General features: G+C 40.2%; 3 protein-coding genes across 3 annotated transcripts in view; 2 read left to right on the top strand and 1 right to left on the bottom strand.

Annotated features, from left to right (window-relative positions):
* The window catches only part of LOC110982433 (uncharacterized), a 72931-nt gene that overhangs the window by 51961 nt on the left and 5233 nt on the right, over positions 1 to 15737 (top strand). The gene's annotated exons all lie outside the window — the stretch shown is intronic.
* LOC110982399 (uncharacterized) lies at positions 357 to 3325 on the bottom strand. The gene is made up of 3 exons (XM_022240769.2): positions 3076 to 3325; positions 2422 to 2549; positions 357 to 1390 (listed from the first exon to the last, which is right to left on the bottom strand). Exons 1-3 carry the CDS (start codon positions 3116 to 3118, stop codon positions 1169 to 1171), a joined length of 393 nt encoding a protein of 130 aa, XP_022096461.1. The 5' UTR covers positions 3119 to 3325; the 3' UTR covers positions 357 to 1168.
* LOC147795656 (small ribosomal subunit protein uS17-like) lies at positions 4774 to 8737 on the top strand. Its single transcript, XM_087131265.1, has 4 exons — positions 4774 to 4884; positions 6433 to 6555; positions 7134 to 7339; positions 8475 to 8737. Exons 1-4 carry the CDS (start codon positions 4873 to 4875, stop codon positions 8599 to 8601), a joined length of 468 nt encoding a protein of 155 aa, XP_086987391.1. The 5' UTR covers positions 4774 to 4872; the 3' UTR covers positions 8602 to 8737.

The following is a 15737-nucleotide window of genomic DNA, read 5'->3' as shown; positions in this document are numbered from 1 at the left end:
CGTTTACGTAAAACCATGGAACCGAAGTCAACGGGCAACTTTAGCAACCGTCCAACGGGACCGTCGGAGCCTGCAAATCGTGGCGCTTCCGAGTCTGCCTTTGTGACGAAGTCACTTACGAACCGGATAGATATGGGGGGGGGGTCCCCTCGTTCTCATTTCTTGCTGGGTGTAAAATGTGCGCACGAGTTGGTCGCAAACTAGTTCGGTCAGACTATCAACCAGCCGCCTGTGCGCGGTAAGGTAGCACAAACGGCTTTAGCTAAATACCGGGCGGGACGAAGTGTTAATTAATCACAGGACGATGACAGTGATGGAGCTTGGACCGCAACGTTCAAGTTGTTCTTTGACACATACAGTAATCCTTATTTTATTTGAATGAGCCCCATTTTCAAAAACTAGCTTTTTATTCCTTCTATGTTATTTTTCTGTTGATGGACGATTGTGGATTCTATAAAATGATATTGTCTTAATAACAAAAAGACTTCAGAATAAATTTACCACAGGAGGAAGACCACTCGAAACGACTCGTTAATTTAAGGCTCAACTCTTTACTCATAGGGGCATAATGACTTGGTCTAGGCTGTGCTTGGTAATGATATTAGTTTTACACCAGTAGCCTAAACAAAGTGATGGAAAGCGCCTATTTTCCTTTGCAGTTTCTGCTGTACGCCTTTACTTTGAAAGTTTGCCAGTAAAAGACAGGCATCAATAAAGTAACAAAATGTAGATTTAACACCTCAAAATTGAATGGGAGGCTAAGGTTAAATCCTGGTGCTATTGTAAAGAAAGAAACACAACGTGTAACTGGAAATTATTCTTAAACTGGACTTTTATTAGTAATAAAAGGGAAGTTACAGAATGTCTATGTAAAGTGAAGTTCAATTAAATGGTTAAATATTTATACAACAGAGACGAGTGATTCCCTTTATGTGTAACCTTTTCTTATAATATTCATGGGAAATCAACAAATGTAATGAGCAAAACAGCGAATACAAAAGAAAGTTTTCCTTTTGGTCGTTGGTGACATTAGCTTTGCCAATTATGGTGGTCAACATCAAGTACCCACAAATATTGAAGCATTGATTTGACAGTTATAATGGCCTCGACATAATACGGCGCAGCTGAATTTTTGTTTTTAATATAAGGCTTCGTGAGTGGGAAATACTTATGGAAATACGTACGGAACCATTCCCAATAATGTCACGACAGCAAGGAACGGGTAGTCTACACCCCTTGAGGGGGCGCTGTTGCACCCATCACCATAGCAACAACACCTTGTTGTTCCCAAGGTCTCTTTGCAGGTGTTTTCTCCGCCGGTCACTGAGTCTTTGCAGTACGATTTTAACCCGCAGCCTCGACTCACGACGCCCTCTGAAGTCTTTGTTTTCTGAAAAATTAAAAGAAATTGGGAACTAAATCAACAAAAAGCTGCAAAGTGCTAAGACAAGATGGAATGAAATACACCTTCATGTATTAAGTTAAAGGCCTAGTATGTTGATCTTTACGGAAAGTTCGCAGTCTTTTAGAACTTTGGTAATTTTGGTATATTTTGAATGTGAAATAATTCATCCCCTTCAGCCTGCCATTGACTTATGCTGGTCGATTCACTTCTCAGGCAAAGTTTATCATGCATCAACTTTATCATTTGGCTGCCTGAACTCATTTGAACCGGCCTTCAATGAAATTGATGAAGTAACAGTGAATGTGATAAACATTCTATTATATAATTTTGAATTTGAAGACGTTGTTGTGACCTATTTCATGTTATGATTCTTCAGACAGATTTTTCTTTTGTTAGGCTCATACATTAACTAATTAAAACGGTCAGAATTTAACTATTAATGTCATAAATATAAAATATAAATATATCATAAAAGAACAGAGGGTGGTTTATTTATCTAAGCTGGACTGGTAGCCTAGGCATGACACATAGACAGGGCACCAGGCAAAATCAACCATTGGGTAAAATATTGTTGCTGATCGAACTTGCCCCAATACAGTGGACGAGCATTTTATGTTCCCTGAGTCAATTGGGGCAACCTCGTCCCTTTGTGTCGAGTGTCGAGCTGTGCAGTGCGCCCCCAGGGCTGCCTGCTTTCAACCATGTTTCAACCTGGGCTCAATAACTAATTTGAGGACCTGGTGCTCCCAATCAGCGAACGTACTACGTTTTAGCCGGCATTTTCTGGTGTTGTGACAGAGTTGATTCTTCGATGTATGTCAGGACTCCTCGCATGATCTCGCCCGCAGGATGTCTGACTGTGCTGACAGAAGCAAAACTTGTCTCTGACGTCAACAGTCAATAAACTCACTGATGGTACATTTCAGCGGGTCTCTCACCCTCAGTCCTGGAGGAGAAATTAAAGCTGTCGTTTTTGCTTTAACAGAGTACTGGTCCTCTTGCTTATCTGAACTTACCGTACAAATCCCCTGATCCAAGTCATTGTGACATGTTGGCATATCAATTGTCTCCGTGTAGAACGGATCTCCACAGTTGCTCACTGCATCCGAGCTGCACGTGTAACATTTCAGGGCTCGACTTCCACCTATCAAGATATCATGCGCACGTAGGTCATTGTTTTAGATGGAAAGCAATGCACAAAATGGAGTAGAACCAGCTTTCATTGCATGTTTATTTCACACAACCCCACTGTGACCCTGGAATGTCTGTACATTATTGCACCAGCATAATTATTGGAACAACAATATTTGTCACTCATCGCACCACATTAGAACCTCTTCTCACCGAAATACAGGCTATTACAGCGCCCTCGTGTTACGACATTATTGTACAAACGCCTATTCATGCTTACATGTACATGTATGTAATTACAGGTCAATATTAATAATTACCTTTAGAAGCTTCATTTTTAGAGAGAACAATTGTATCGCACCTTCCTAATTCTTTATTTTAGAACGACTGGGAATGATTTATACACTATATAGGTACAGGCCAACATCACAGTCTTTCCTGGTAATGTTTCCTGCTTAGAGAATTTGCATTCCTTAGTGACATGAACATTGCACTGCATCTAAACAAAAATGACGTTAATAACAAAAAGCATAACATACCAAAACTTGTCCATAATAAGGTGATTATCATCCAGCATAACATGGTGGGGAATACTCTGTCAACAGTCACAGGCTTACATTCAGTTTGAAGCTATATAATACACGCATACCCGCTTTTTATACAGGATGACTATGCGTCACTTGTTGAGACGTATGCGCCAGGTGATTTTCCAGCCATCCCCATTGAATTTGGAATCTGCTTTTATGTCATTTGCATTGTGCGAAATGGCGGCTTAGGTGGTGATAACACCAGTTGTTATGGTAATTATATTAGTTACGCGTCCTTGAACTCGTAAACTCTCGTTCATCACGCGAACTCATAATGTTGATATCGCTCACGGTACATGTATATGGGGCGAATAAATATTACACATGATTTATGTCTCTGTTTCCTGTTCAGGCGCGTGTGCAAGAAGTAGGCGTAGTCATTATTCGGGGTGGGGGGAACAACCTGGAACTCTTTTCCAAAAACTACTGTCCCCCTGTGTCATCTGTGAAACAGTCGATCGGCGTAAACTGATCTGCCTGCACCTGTTCCCATTCAAAGTGAACGAATCAATGATTTGAGTGGTAATTTCAGGGGCGGATCTAGGAATTGTTGATGGAGGGGGCAGTGGGAAAATTTTGTCCTCAACCGTACACGTAAAAAGGGAGAAAAGCTACTACACCGCCCTCCGCAGTTGGGTAAATCTGTCCCGGAAATTGGTGTAGGGGATGACTTGCCCGGCCATAAAAATTTGGAAGGGGGGGGGGGGTTGAGAGAGATGCACATCTGTATTACTCATTCAGAATGACATACTTGGCTTTTAAAAATTGTTTTCCTTTTTTAACTGATATTGAAAACATTCAAGTTAGTCCAAAACATCCATCTCAATCCGCTTTTATTTTGATTATCACAAAAAGTGGGGGGGGGATGATTCAATTCCTCATCTCCCCTCAAAAAGTGGGGGTATATCCCCGGCAGAATTTGCGCCCCTGTGATCCCTTGTGATGTCCCCTGTCCCCCATGTCCCCTGTGATCTACTGCAAAAAGTTTTTCCTTTCGTTCAGCGTTTGACGTTTGCCAATTCAAGTTTTAAAGCATATATTGGGGAACAAAATTCACAGGAGGAAGGGTAGATTCAAACATCAATCAGTGTACTTTAACATACAAAAATGTGGTTATATGTACATACTAAAACGACATGTGCAAAAAACCTAGTTTTACGAAAACTAGGCAAAAATCGGGTGACTTTGTCACCACTGTAGGCTCTGTCTGTTAACTGCTTTCAGGCCTGATATATTCGAACTTGTATGAAATATTCTAAGAACGCATTCTACGAACGCATAGCTAAGATGGCATTAAATATGCTCTATCGAGCAAAGAGTATACTTTGACTGACCTCTCAGATACGATTTGAGAAGATTAAAACCACGGTGCCCAAAAAGGAACGATTCGAGATTTGGAAATCACGTGTATGCAATGCCGTCTTCACACACGTGTACACGGGTACCAGTTTTTCGTATATTCCCAGGAATCTACGCTCACTGCGAAAACATGAAAAATGTGCACCAGCTAAATCATAGATTTCTTTTCAACAGGTAGTTGGCGTTTAACGACTACCTGCTGTTTTACCTTGCTTTACATCAAAATGTGCGGCAATATTTTGGCCATCTATTTAATTTTGTGAATTTCTGAGAATCCTAGTCTTAAAGAGAAAGCAACAGTTCGTCAGGGAAAGTGTCCTCATGATTTGATACGACACTAGCTGTACGTTTTAATTTTTAAGTTTTCACTCGCCCTTTTTCACGTTCAACATGGCGGATCAGGTAATGCTTCGCGAAAACCGCGGGGAATAATCCCTCTTTTGAGCGCCTTTAGATGTGATTGTGATCACTATGATGAGACAGCAATAATTATAAGCTACTAGGGCGGTGGATCATTGAGTTTGATTTTCAATTTAACTTCGCAGAAAGAAGGATTTGCGTGGTTTTTTTTATCAATTTTGCCACGTCTGTTATGTAGACCTAGGCCGACATGATGTAGTAAGTATGTACATATAATGTTGCAGTTGATGGGGGGGGGGGGGTTACAAGTGACAAACGCCCTCTAGGCTCTAGCATGTCTAGTGTGTAGGGCGGCTCTGTGTTTTAAATCCCATGAAGCTCAATTGCAGAATACCCTGCTGCCCTACATGATCAACTGCATAGCCAGGTATGGTTCGAGTACTGAACTTGGAGTCGGACCCCATACAAAACGCCTTTTTTAACATTTGGACATGGTCGGACAATAGTAGGGTCCAAGTACCTTCCATAGGCTTTTGCTTCTATTAATTCATTTCACTCAAAATAGCTCCTCCAAATTCACCTTCAGAACGATCCTTAAACTGTCTAATGTGCCCGGCTATAGAGTGAGAATCAGAGATGCATGAAATTCCAATAACCGATGGTACGATTTACTCACATTTAACACACAGTTAAAATCACTATTGATCATGATTTGAACAAGATGGCGACATCGAGCTGACGTCGACAATTTCTGATTTGAGGTGGACATTACTGGAATCAGTTCTGGGGGTAACAGGAAACATGAGATGACTGTCTGGCTGTTTGCATTCAAAATGTGACTTTCAAGCCTACTATATCCACTCTAAGTGGAAAAAAGAGAAGTCATATCCTCACATAGCAAAGACACTCCTTCAGTTTGGTGGAGACTCACCGCTTCCCTGAGTACATTCGTGCACATGTAATCTGAGGCGCTTTGAATGTGCGCAGTGTTTTCCATCTGAATGTATGGTCCATGTGTACATGGCCTTGGCAGCATCCTTGTTGAAATACTTCCACTAGCTTGGGTATTCTTTGTTGGTGAGGATGATGTTTAGTGTCAACAAGCGTCAACATGCACAAGTAGTGTCAACAAAGCATAGACAATTTGAAAACCCCCTGAAGATTTAAAAGTGGATTTTCGTATTTAAGAGATTCTAATATCTGCCACTGTGTAAGAAAAAATAGCTAATTTGCTTTCAGATTCTCATAAGAAAAAAGAGATTTTGCAGTGTATGGGGACCTCCATATTTCTTTTCTCTGCCGTTCGCTCGACAACAAGATTGCTCCTAATTAGGCTGCCTGACATGGCCGGACTTTGTTACTCAAAATTCCACTTTCAAATATCATTCTCGATAAATGCAATACATTGAATATGATACTCAGGAGCCTTTTAATGTTGAAAACACGTTATTTTTATATATATTCTTGAATAACTTATTGACGCTAAGTAGAATGACCCTAAATTTTGTTAGTCTGTGGGGTCTATTGCCTTGGTCCACGTAGCATCCTTCAGTAACTGATTTGGAGTTATTATTGACATTACCCTTGCAGACAGAGAAGGCCTTTCAGAAGCAGCCGACTGTGTTTCAGAACAAGAAGCGTCTCCTAGGGTCAGGCAAGAAGGCAGCCCGTCTTGTTCGAAACATTGGTTTGGGGTTCAAGACACCTGCAGAGGTAGGTCATGACCTTGTGTTGTGTCGTTTCTCCGTAGAAACCCTTAATTCTATACCTTGGTTCTGGAAAAAAATGCTAATGAAGCAAGGGCTTTGTTGAGTGATAGATTGTAATAGCAACGTTAATTTGAAAACTACACGGAAGGTGACACATGAAAATCATGACAATGAAGTTAAGAAAAACACAAAAATTCTATTTTGCAGTGGGAAACACACCATGACTATTCACTGGGTGTAAAGCATTATATATCAGTAAGAAACCTGTAAAGTCAATTCTCATTTCAAAATGTCTTTTCATTCAAGGTATTAATTCATACTCTTGACAGGCTGACTAGTTCATCATTTCCTGGGAGTTAACAATTCATAAAAGGCTTTCCTTGAGTTAATCTTGTCCGTGGAAATGCTGTATGTGGTGAGCTAGTGTTCTGTTAGAGCGAAATCCATCTTGAGTCATCCAGTTTGAGTTTGCAAACTGTTCCAATGAACTGTCCATCTCATCTTCTCCATTTTTGTCTTTGATTTACGATGGACTCAATTACAATGTGGGCATGATTTGACATTGTTTGGCCCGGTCCACAGGCCAAGAATGGACACTACATCGACAAGAAGTGCCCCTTCACCGGCAACGTGCACATCCGAGGCCGCATCCTGTCGGGTGTGGTCACCAAGATGAAGATGCAGCGGACGATTGTCATCCGACGAGACTACCTCCACTACATCAGAAAGTACAAGAGGTTTGAGAAGCGACACAAGACCATGTCTGTCCATCTGTCACCGTGCTTCAGGTGAGTTCCATCAGTGTCACAGTCCATCCTTTGCAAAAGTTTAAGACCACCCATACAAAATTTACTAAGTCGAAGAAAACCAAACTTTAGAAATCTTTTAAACTTACATGTATTTTATTTTCAAACGGCAAGAATTGGTGCTTACACTAACAGTTTCCCCAGTGGACTGCAAAGCTACATTGATCTTTTGATAAGAACTCGAGGGATCCTTCCCCAACAATTCGTTGACAAATTCGTTCAAAGACAAAATGGCATAAAAGACCAATCTCAGCAAAAACTTTCCTTCAAATGGGCTTAAAAGCTCTACTCTCATGGTATGGATCTCTGTAGTAAACGTGTTACGTAATCATCTCATGCGTGTCATGAGACAAAGGAACGCAGGCCCATCGACTGAAATACCCTGACAATTCCAGGTGGTCTTCAACGTTTGCAAATGACTATAGAAGCTTGGTTCAATTGCAGTGTCTCATCTGTCCACCTATCCTGAGGCAAAGCCAGACCGTCTCTGCTTGTGCAGACCTTACAAGCATCCATTCTTATCTAAGTCTTTTACGCTGGTGAACATGTCTTCACATTTCCTTCCAAAACACTGGATGCAGTAGGAATGTGGCCTCTGATAACACCAAGGCGTGTCTGTTTCAAAACGTACTATTTATGGATAGGCAGTTTCTTTTTAACCTCAGCAGTGAATGTTTGACATGCTTCACCATTGCAACTGCTGCTAAGTTCAAAGCTCAAAATCTGCTTAGCACATTTTAGAAATGAGCCTTTTGTGAGTTAAATTTGAATAAAATATAGTACACGTATCTGATTGCACATAAACATAACAATTTGAATTTGCCAGACTAAAGACACTGCCGCTATACCTCGTGATTCGGGGCAAGCTTGTGCATAGCGACCACCATCTCTGGAATGAACTGGTTCCTTTGTGCCCTTCTTTTCCATTGAAAACAGTGTATTGTTGCAAGGTGTCTCTTATGTAACTACATTTAAGCAAAAGCTTGCCCCGAATCAATAAGTATAGCAAAGGTGTCTTCAGTATGGAGAATTGAAATTGTTTAATAAGTTCATGAGAATTTAAAGACTCAAAAATACTTGACATCTGTTAATGCATTCCAATTTTCATTGTTTACAGGGACGTGCAGCTGGGTGATGTGGTGACGGTCGGTGAATGCAGGCCTCTCAGCAAGACGGTCCGCTTCAACGTCCTGAAGGTCAGCAAGGCCCCTGGCTCAGAGAAGAAACAGTTTGCCAAGTTCTAGAACTTGGTCTCTAGATGGGAAAAGTTCCTCTGGTGATTTCTGTGGAGGTGGTGCATTGATGCACCCAGTTGAGAATGCCAAGCAGAATGATGTGGTAGTGTGGATTAATAAATGAGAAGTATTTCAACTTACAAAATGCCTGGTTGTTTATTTCTTTTAAAAGTGTTCCGTCCGTTGAGTTTGTTCGTTTCATCATTGGTTCTTATCTCTCGATGGATTCCTTGACTGCACATTGCTTCTGTGATGACTGGTGATGAGTCCGCTTGCCCAGTTGTTGCGTTATATTAATTTTCTTCGTTCTCAATTATCAGCTACGTTTTATGAGAACAATGCGTTCTTCATTGTACATGTACATACCACTTCCATACGGATCGTGTTCAAACTGAACATAATTTGAATTCTCCCTACTAAATACACTGTTGCTGTACCTTGTGTTTTGGGGCAAGCTTTTGCTCAGTTACATGAGAGACACTTCGCTCATAATGGATAAGAAGCACACGCAGGAACCAGTCAATTCCAGAGATGGTGGTCGCTATGCAATAGCTTGCTCCATGTGTAATCGGAACTCGGTGTACAAGATTTTACGTAAATTAAACTAACAAGAAGCTTTTTTACCTGACAGCCTGTCCATGACAGCAATATTGAGTAACAACTTGTAGATGATCTTGACTGAAAATGTAAATTTTGAAATTCCTGTATATTTCTTTGCACAACCCTGTTTTTCAACATGGGTAGGATACATGTAATTTGCTTCAGTATCCCGTGCCCAGCGGGCGAGTTGAATTCAGCACATGGGCCTTGTGTGTGCACAAAACAAACAGGATATCGAGGGTGGTGGAGTGATCAGATATCGTCTTGAATCCAACGTGTAACGCACGACAAATATTGAGCACATATTCTGGTCTTTGACATTTTGATAACAATTTTATTTCATTATACAGAGTTATGACCTTCATGCAGAGGTGAACTTTGAACTCCCACAAAACAGATGTGAAAGGTTGAAAACGAGGCTTATATGTATGTCTGGATTAGGCTGGTGCCTAGAATAACATCACAATCCCCATAGCTGTATTTGACAGGATGGGCATAACAGGAACACTTTAACACAAAACTGGGTAAATATCTGAATAATAGCTGGACATGTCGTCACATTGTGGCATTTATGTGTTGGGGGGTGTTACTGTTCACATTTCATCAAATCACACATTTTGTTCTGAAACAATTAACTCATTGTTCATATACATGTCTATGGAAACTGAAAGGAGGATTTCCGTACGTGCTATACGTTGAAATCGCATAAAGCAACAGTGGCGTATTTTTCTAATTGACCTACAAATGTGGAAATCTTTGTCACAGATGTGAAAGTACAAGAAATGAAAGGTGGCCATATTACATACAGGTAGTACAAGTTTAAATACAAGCAACTTAGATTCACACAAAACCCCTCATAAAAACAACTTGGTAGACCTTTTAACATTTCGATCCCTGGAGCCCCAGAGGAAAGGGTATATGTATTGAACAACGTACGCTAATATCATGCTTGAAGTTGAGTGTCTGACAAAACAGTTTGAGCGTGAAGACCAACCGCAGGTGGAATGAAAGGTTGTCAGATTTTTGAAATCAAGTTTGCGTTTTGATGAATGACAATACAATTTATTGAAGATTTGACCCCAAAATATAATGCACTACACAAAAATACCGTTGTAAACAAATCACTGCTTGCCTCATAGTTTTCAAATTGCAACTTAACTAAAAGAACAAAAAAATGACAAGAAAAAGTGACAAAATGGCCACCAAATGAAAGGTTAAATGCTTCCCTGCACTGAATACATGGTTAAATGATCTTTGTATTCAGGAAAAATTCATGTACACTACTCAAAGCTATGGACCACTTTTTATTTTGTGTATACTTTTTTACATATTTTACTGCTGAAAATGTGGATTTTGTTTTGGAACATTTTTAATTTTTTTTATTCCAATGAGAACATCATCTAGACATAAAAAATGAAAGAGCTAGACCCTCTCACGAAAATAAGAAAAAAGTGGTCCCTAACTTCTTTTTTGAGTAGTATGTTTCAGCTGTTTATTGTAACTTGCCCTCAAAGTTTTTTCGAACAGAATTTATCATTTGACTGAACTACGGTGAGAAGGACACCTTCAGTTGAAAGTTAATCGTAACCATATCCTTGTTCTGCTGAACATGTAACTCAAAATGATCTCTACATGTCCATGTTTACAACAGGGGAGTCATCTATTAAGCCCCTCCCACAACTTGTCATAAACAAATTTGATGACCATGTAATTTCTTGTTATAGGCTTCAGATCCACAAAATCACACATTGCTCATCCAAACCTAAATTCAGATCTTTCTTAGAATCTTAATACACAGTTTATTTCGTCCTCAGTCTGACAATTTCATGTCAAGCTGTCTGTCAGTTGACTTGGCGTGATTGATGTTGGTGAGCTTGTAAACATCGGTATTCTGTTGCCATGACTGCTTGACAAATCTGAATGGGACGTCACATGGGGGGTGGCTAGAGGACTGAACGACAGTGGAACTTTTAATGGAAACAGTAATGGGATACTACACACCAATGGTAGATTCTGCATTACGAGAAAAGGGGGAGGGGCAGCTGGCCTTTACAAAAGGGCGGGGATGCCCTGTTTAGAGATAAAATCTGAATGTACAAGTGTGGCATTTCCGTTTTCAGAGATATTAAATAACCAGTTCAGGGCACAAGATGTTAAACAGGAAACGGTACATGTATATTATTCCGAGGCTAATAAAACAAAACATGCAAACACAAATCTGTCTCTGACAACAGGAATTGCTACGGATCTGGTTGTCTGTGACGGAGATCAGGATATGGCCAACAAAAAGAACGAGTGGGTAACGCATACACTCAGCACCTACAACGATGCTCCTCTATTCAACCGATTACGTTAAATCATTTCAAATAAAAATAAACTTAAAAATAGCACTTAAGGCTAAAGAAAAAGTCTCCTGTTTCTGGTCACGTCGACAAAATAAAAAAGCTCATCTGATAAAATACGATGTCCAAAAGCTGTCAAACTTGCTTGATTGACTGGAATCCTGCTACTGTATAGATTTTAATGTGTTTTAGATAGGGTTATATGTACATTGAAGGAGTCCTTCTAGGACCCTATACATTTAGTTGGGCAATCTTTTTCAGATGTCATTTCTGTATTATACATTTACACCTGGGCACCAGACAAAGCAGGTGGTTTGATGTCTCATGTACATTTACAAGCTGAAAATGCCTTAAATGAAACAGTAAATTGTGAGGGAGCCAGTCTATTTCAGTGTTGCCAATATGTACGCTTGGGCTGGAGATCGCCCATATTTAGGGAAAAAGGGGGGAAAAACTGCATTGCCGTACCACTTTTGAAGCCAATCCCTGACCAGAAACCGGAGGCTATTCTTTGGGGCCTCATGGATAAAACAAGCCTCACAGCAGATACATGTAGCTAAATTGTTGCTTCTCCAATTACATGTATACAACACACTCAACCCTACTGTACATTACACCTCAATTTAAAACAAGTGAAACTTGTCAATTATTTGGAAAAAAAAAACAAAACATGTGCAACATTATTACTTCAGTTGCAGATGTGACCGGATCCCACAAAATGAGTCATAAAGCCATTGCTGTATTGGAAGTTTACACCTGAAAGAGGAAAGGGAGGGCTGTTTTTGATGTATCACTCCGTCTGGCATCCTAATGAAATGGACATCATATAAGGGGAAAAGGTTACAGGTTCCTGCTGATTTACATCGGTAAAAATTCCTTACAAGTCCTTCACTTCAAAGTGGCTCCAGCGACTTGTGACTCATTTTGATATATTGGGTCACTACAAGGGGTAACAAATTCAATCAATTTATGTACCTCCGGCTATTAAGCAGTGCAGACATGCAGGCTATATCTTACTTAAAACAATTATTTACAAATTCTCACAAGAGGAATTATTGCAATATATCATACACCACCTTTGTGTTTAGAATCTGTCACTTGTTTTCTTTCCAAGTCACAAGCAGACCAAATGTTGGACAGCAATCGACCAAAGTATTTGAACAAGTCTCGGTTAAATTTACAAAGTTGGCAACAAACTGAAGTGGGGGAAAAAATACGTAGTTTGGCATTTAATACAAAATAATTCACCCTTTTTTCTAATCAACAGAATTCCAAGAACAGAGAATCGAAATCTAAAAATCAAATATTTATCTTACGCATTTTTGATTGAAAAAGTTTCAATTAATTTTCCTTTAAAAACAGTAAACGTACATGTACATTACATACAATAACTTCCAGTTTTACACCAAAAATATTATTTAGAGACTCACTGAAATACATGTTTGGGATTTAGTTCATTTTTTCTGACTTTGCCCCATCTTGTCCTTGATTATTCAATTGAAACAGTGATGGGGTCTTTTGTGTTGGTCTTACGTGAAGTCAGTGCCTACACTGTGGTGTGACGCGGGAATTGCCACAATCTTTGAGGATTATAGTTTACACGTCTCTAAAAGTCACCAGGTGAAATCTGGGCACAGGTAATCTGCCCCGAGCTGAAGTGCGCCCCCAATTGGCGAAAAAAGACAGATGGTTACAAGGGGGTTCTTGCAAGCTTCTACGTGTATACAAAGACGATACATGATGAAGTAAATTAGTTACACGTACTCGGTATTCAGCATGCTCCGTCTGATGGTGTGTCTACACGGTGAGTACCAAAAGAAACATGCCCTCTTTTGTTCCGCTCGGAGCGGATAGGGTGAACAATGACCGTGAAATGCTTTTGTATAGTTCACTCCAATCGCTTGTGACTTTGCTTCACACCGGATGACTTGAGATGGGACTTCAGATGGACTTAACCTCAACACTGCTTAGAAACACATAACACGTCTGGCTATCTCGTTAGCAAAACAGGCTTTTTCCCCCCATGAACTTAACAAAGCAAAATAAACCTACAGAATGTTGAAAAACACCAAGACAGTTCTTTTCTGACCTCAAAACTGTCATATATGAGTATCTCTCTTACATTTACAAGAAACATTGACGCAGTAAACTGAGTTGTGCTCAGACGGTATCAACTTTCTGTAGGGGACTTACAACCAGTCTCATCGTGTCCTCTTACGCATTGTAGAAAACACAATCAGTAAACATTAGTGTCATAAAGGTTATTAAAGTAGCATGTGTTTGGTAGATAACGTTCATTTGTGGTTTGCACAGTTTGTCAAGTGCATCTCTTGTTTGGAAAAAAATATGGCCAAATAGTCAGAAATCGTGAAATGTTAGGTAGTGATTTCACCCACTAAGCCTTGTGATTTCTGTCATTTCATAATTTTCTGACTAAAGAACGACATGTTTCTGGCTAACAATCCAAAGTTTGTTTGCCAAAAAATCTTATTTCTTTTTCCTGCAGTTGGTTTTCCCAAATGAAGGACTGACATATTTTTACACCAAAGGTATTCATTTGCTACATGTACAAACAATTTCTTTCCAGCCTGTAACTATGTGTGGGGTTTTCGTCACGATGGGCACAAAAATATATATTTTACATACATGGATTGAATAAAACAAAGTGTTTGGGTATTTTTCTCGTGTATTCAAAATCATACTGACTCTTCAAATCAATGTATAAATACGTAACAAGGATACATATGTGGAATTGTTAGTCACAAAAGCCTTGAGGATGCTGACAACAGAGGGCGCTCTTGGTCTGCAGTGAATATGACCAAGAAAGCCGGCTACTTGTAGTTGCCTTCGTAGAATGTTGGATGCTGGTGTGACAAGAGAAAAACAAAGGTGGATGAATAAAACTCAATTTTGTTGCCAAAAATGACAACTGACAGACTGCTTCTTGAATAATCCCCCTAATAAAACATTGTATAGTCTTCCCTGTCCTAGGCTGAGGTTAGGATAATACGCATGTCTATAAGAAGTGGCTAGCCCACAAGCCAGTGGCTCCAATAGATGAATGTGTAACTATCAAGCCATAGACGTGATTTTCGGACATTACTAAGGCTTTGCTTACGCGGGATCAACTTTTCACATTTGAAGTGTCTTCATTTTGACATCGTAGTTTTTGACATACGCTGTCTTATCAGACATAATCTTCAAGTGCCTAAGACTCTTGTGATGGTCATCCTCTGTTACACTGTTCATTGCTAATTGTCATTGATGAACAAGTGCCTTTCTATGCTTTAAAATCTCCAATTTTCCAATCCGAAGTTGTAGTCTGATTGACCAAGTTATACCTATATTACTTGTCAGTGGCTCTTTTGAATTTTCAGCTTAGACGTCAATTTGTAAAAGTGCATAGTAAAATTGAATTTTGAGATGAAATAGTCCAGTGTGAATTGATATATTTGTGTCTTTCTAATCCTTCTAGATCCTACCCAGGATGCGTGCTTTGGAGATTCTCTGAGTCGATTCTTCCTGGAGGAATTTCTTGGCTATGACGATATCTTGATGTCTAGCGTCAAGAGTTTGGCTGAGCATGAAGACAATAAAGGTGAAGTATTATAATTTAGAAACCAAAATTAGAAACCAGTTACTGCGGTGGCACAATGATTGTGGACAGGTGGGGCGCAATGATTGTGGACAGGTGGGGCGCAGTGATTGTGGACAGGTGGGGCGCAGTGATTGTGGACAGGTGGGGCACAATGATTGTGGACAGGTGGGGCGCAATGATTGTGGACAGGTGGGGCGCAATGATTGTGGACAGGTGGGGCGCAATGATTGTGGACAGGTGGGGCGCAATGATTGTGGACAGGTGGGGCGCAATGATTGTGGACAGGTGGGGCGCAATGATTGTGGACAGGTGGGGCGCAATGATTGTGGACAGGTGGGGCACAATGATTGTGGACAGGTGGGGAGCAATGATTGTGGACAGGTGGGGCGCAGTGATTGTGGACAGGTGGGGCACAATGATTGTGGACAGGTTGTACATGCATGATACGTACCTATTTGACCAGTAGGATATCCCAATTTGCCAAATGCATGTGTGTGTCGAGTCCCAGAAGGCACATTCAAGTGCTGCACCACCGCAGTTGTGCTGTCTCCTCAGAGTTGTCTATACATGCAGGAAATTTGAATATTTAACCTTATATTTGTGTG

This window comes from Acanthaster planci, linkage group LG21 (genome assembly GCF_054643075.1).
Source record: "Acanthaster planci isolate LZ-2023a linkage group LG21, COTS_SCS, whole genome shotgun sequence".
Taxonomy (NCBI): Eukaryota; Metazoa; Echinodermata; class Asteroidea; order Valvatida; family Acanthasteridae; genus Acanthaster; species Acanthaster planci.
This window is presented reverse-complemented; position numbering and strand designations above follow the sequence as displayed.

Bases quoted from the DNA above. Each gene is read 5' to 3' on its own strand.
- LOC110982399 (XM_022240769.2), bottom strand. From the start codon at position 3,118: ATGTTATGCTGGATGATAATCACCTTATTATGGACAAGTTTTG. The intron at 2,550-3,075 runs GTATGTTATGCT...ATATCTTGATAG, and splicing joins CTTATTATGGACAAGTTTTG to GTGGAAGTCGAGCCCTGAAA. The intron at 1,391-2,421 runs GTAAGTTCAGAT...TTAATTTTTCAG, and splicing joins TGGATCAGGGGATTTGTACG to AAAACAAAGACTTCAGAGGG.
- LOC147795656 (XM_087131265.1), top strand. The intron at 6,556-7,133 runs GTAGGTCATGAC...CCCGGTCCACAG, and splicing joins GGTTCAAGACACCTGCAGAG to GCCAAGAATGGACACTACAT. The intron at 7,340-8,474 runs GTGAGTTCCATC...CATTGTTTACAG, and splicing joins CATCTGTCACCGTGCTTCAG to GGACGTGCAGCTGGGTGATG.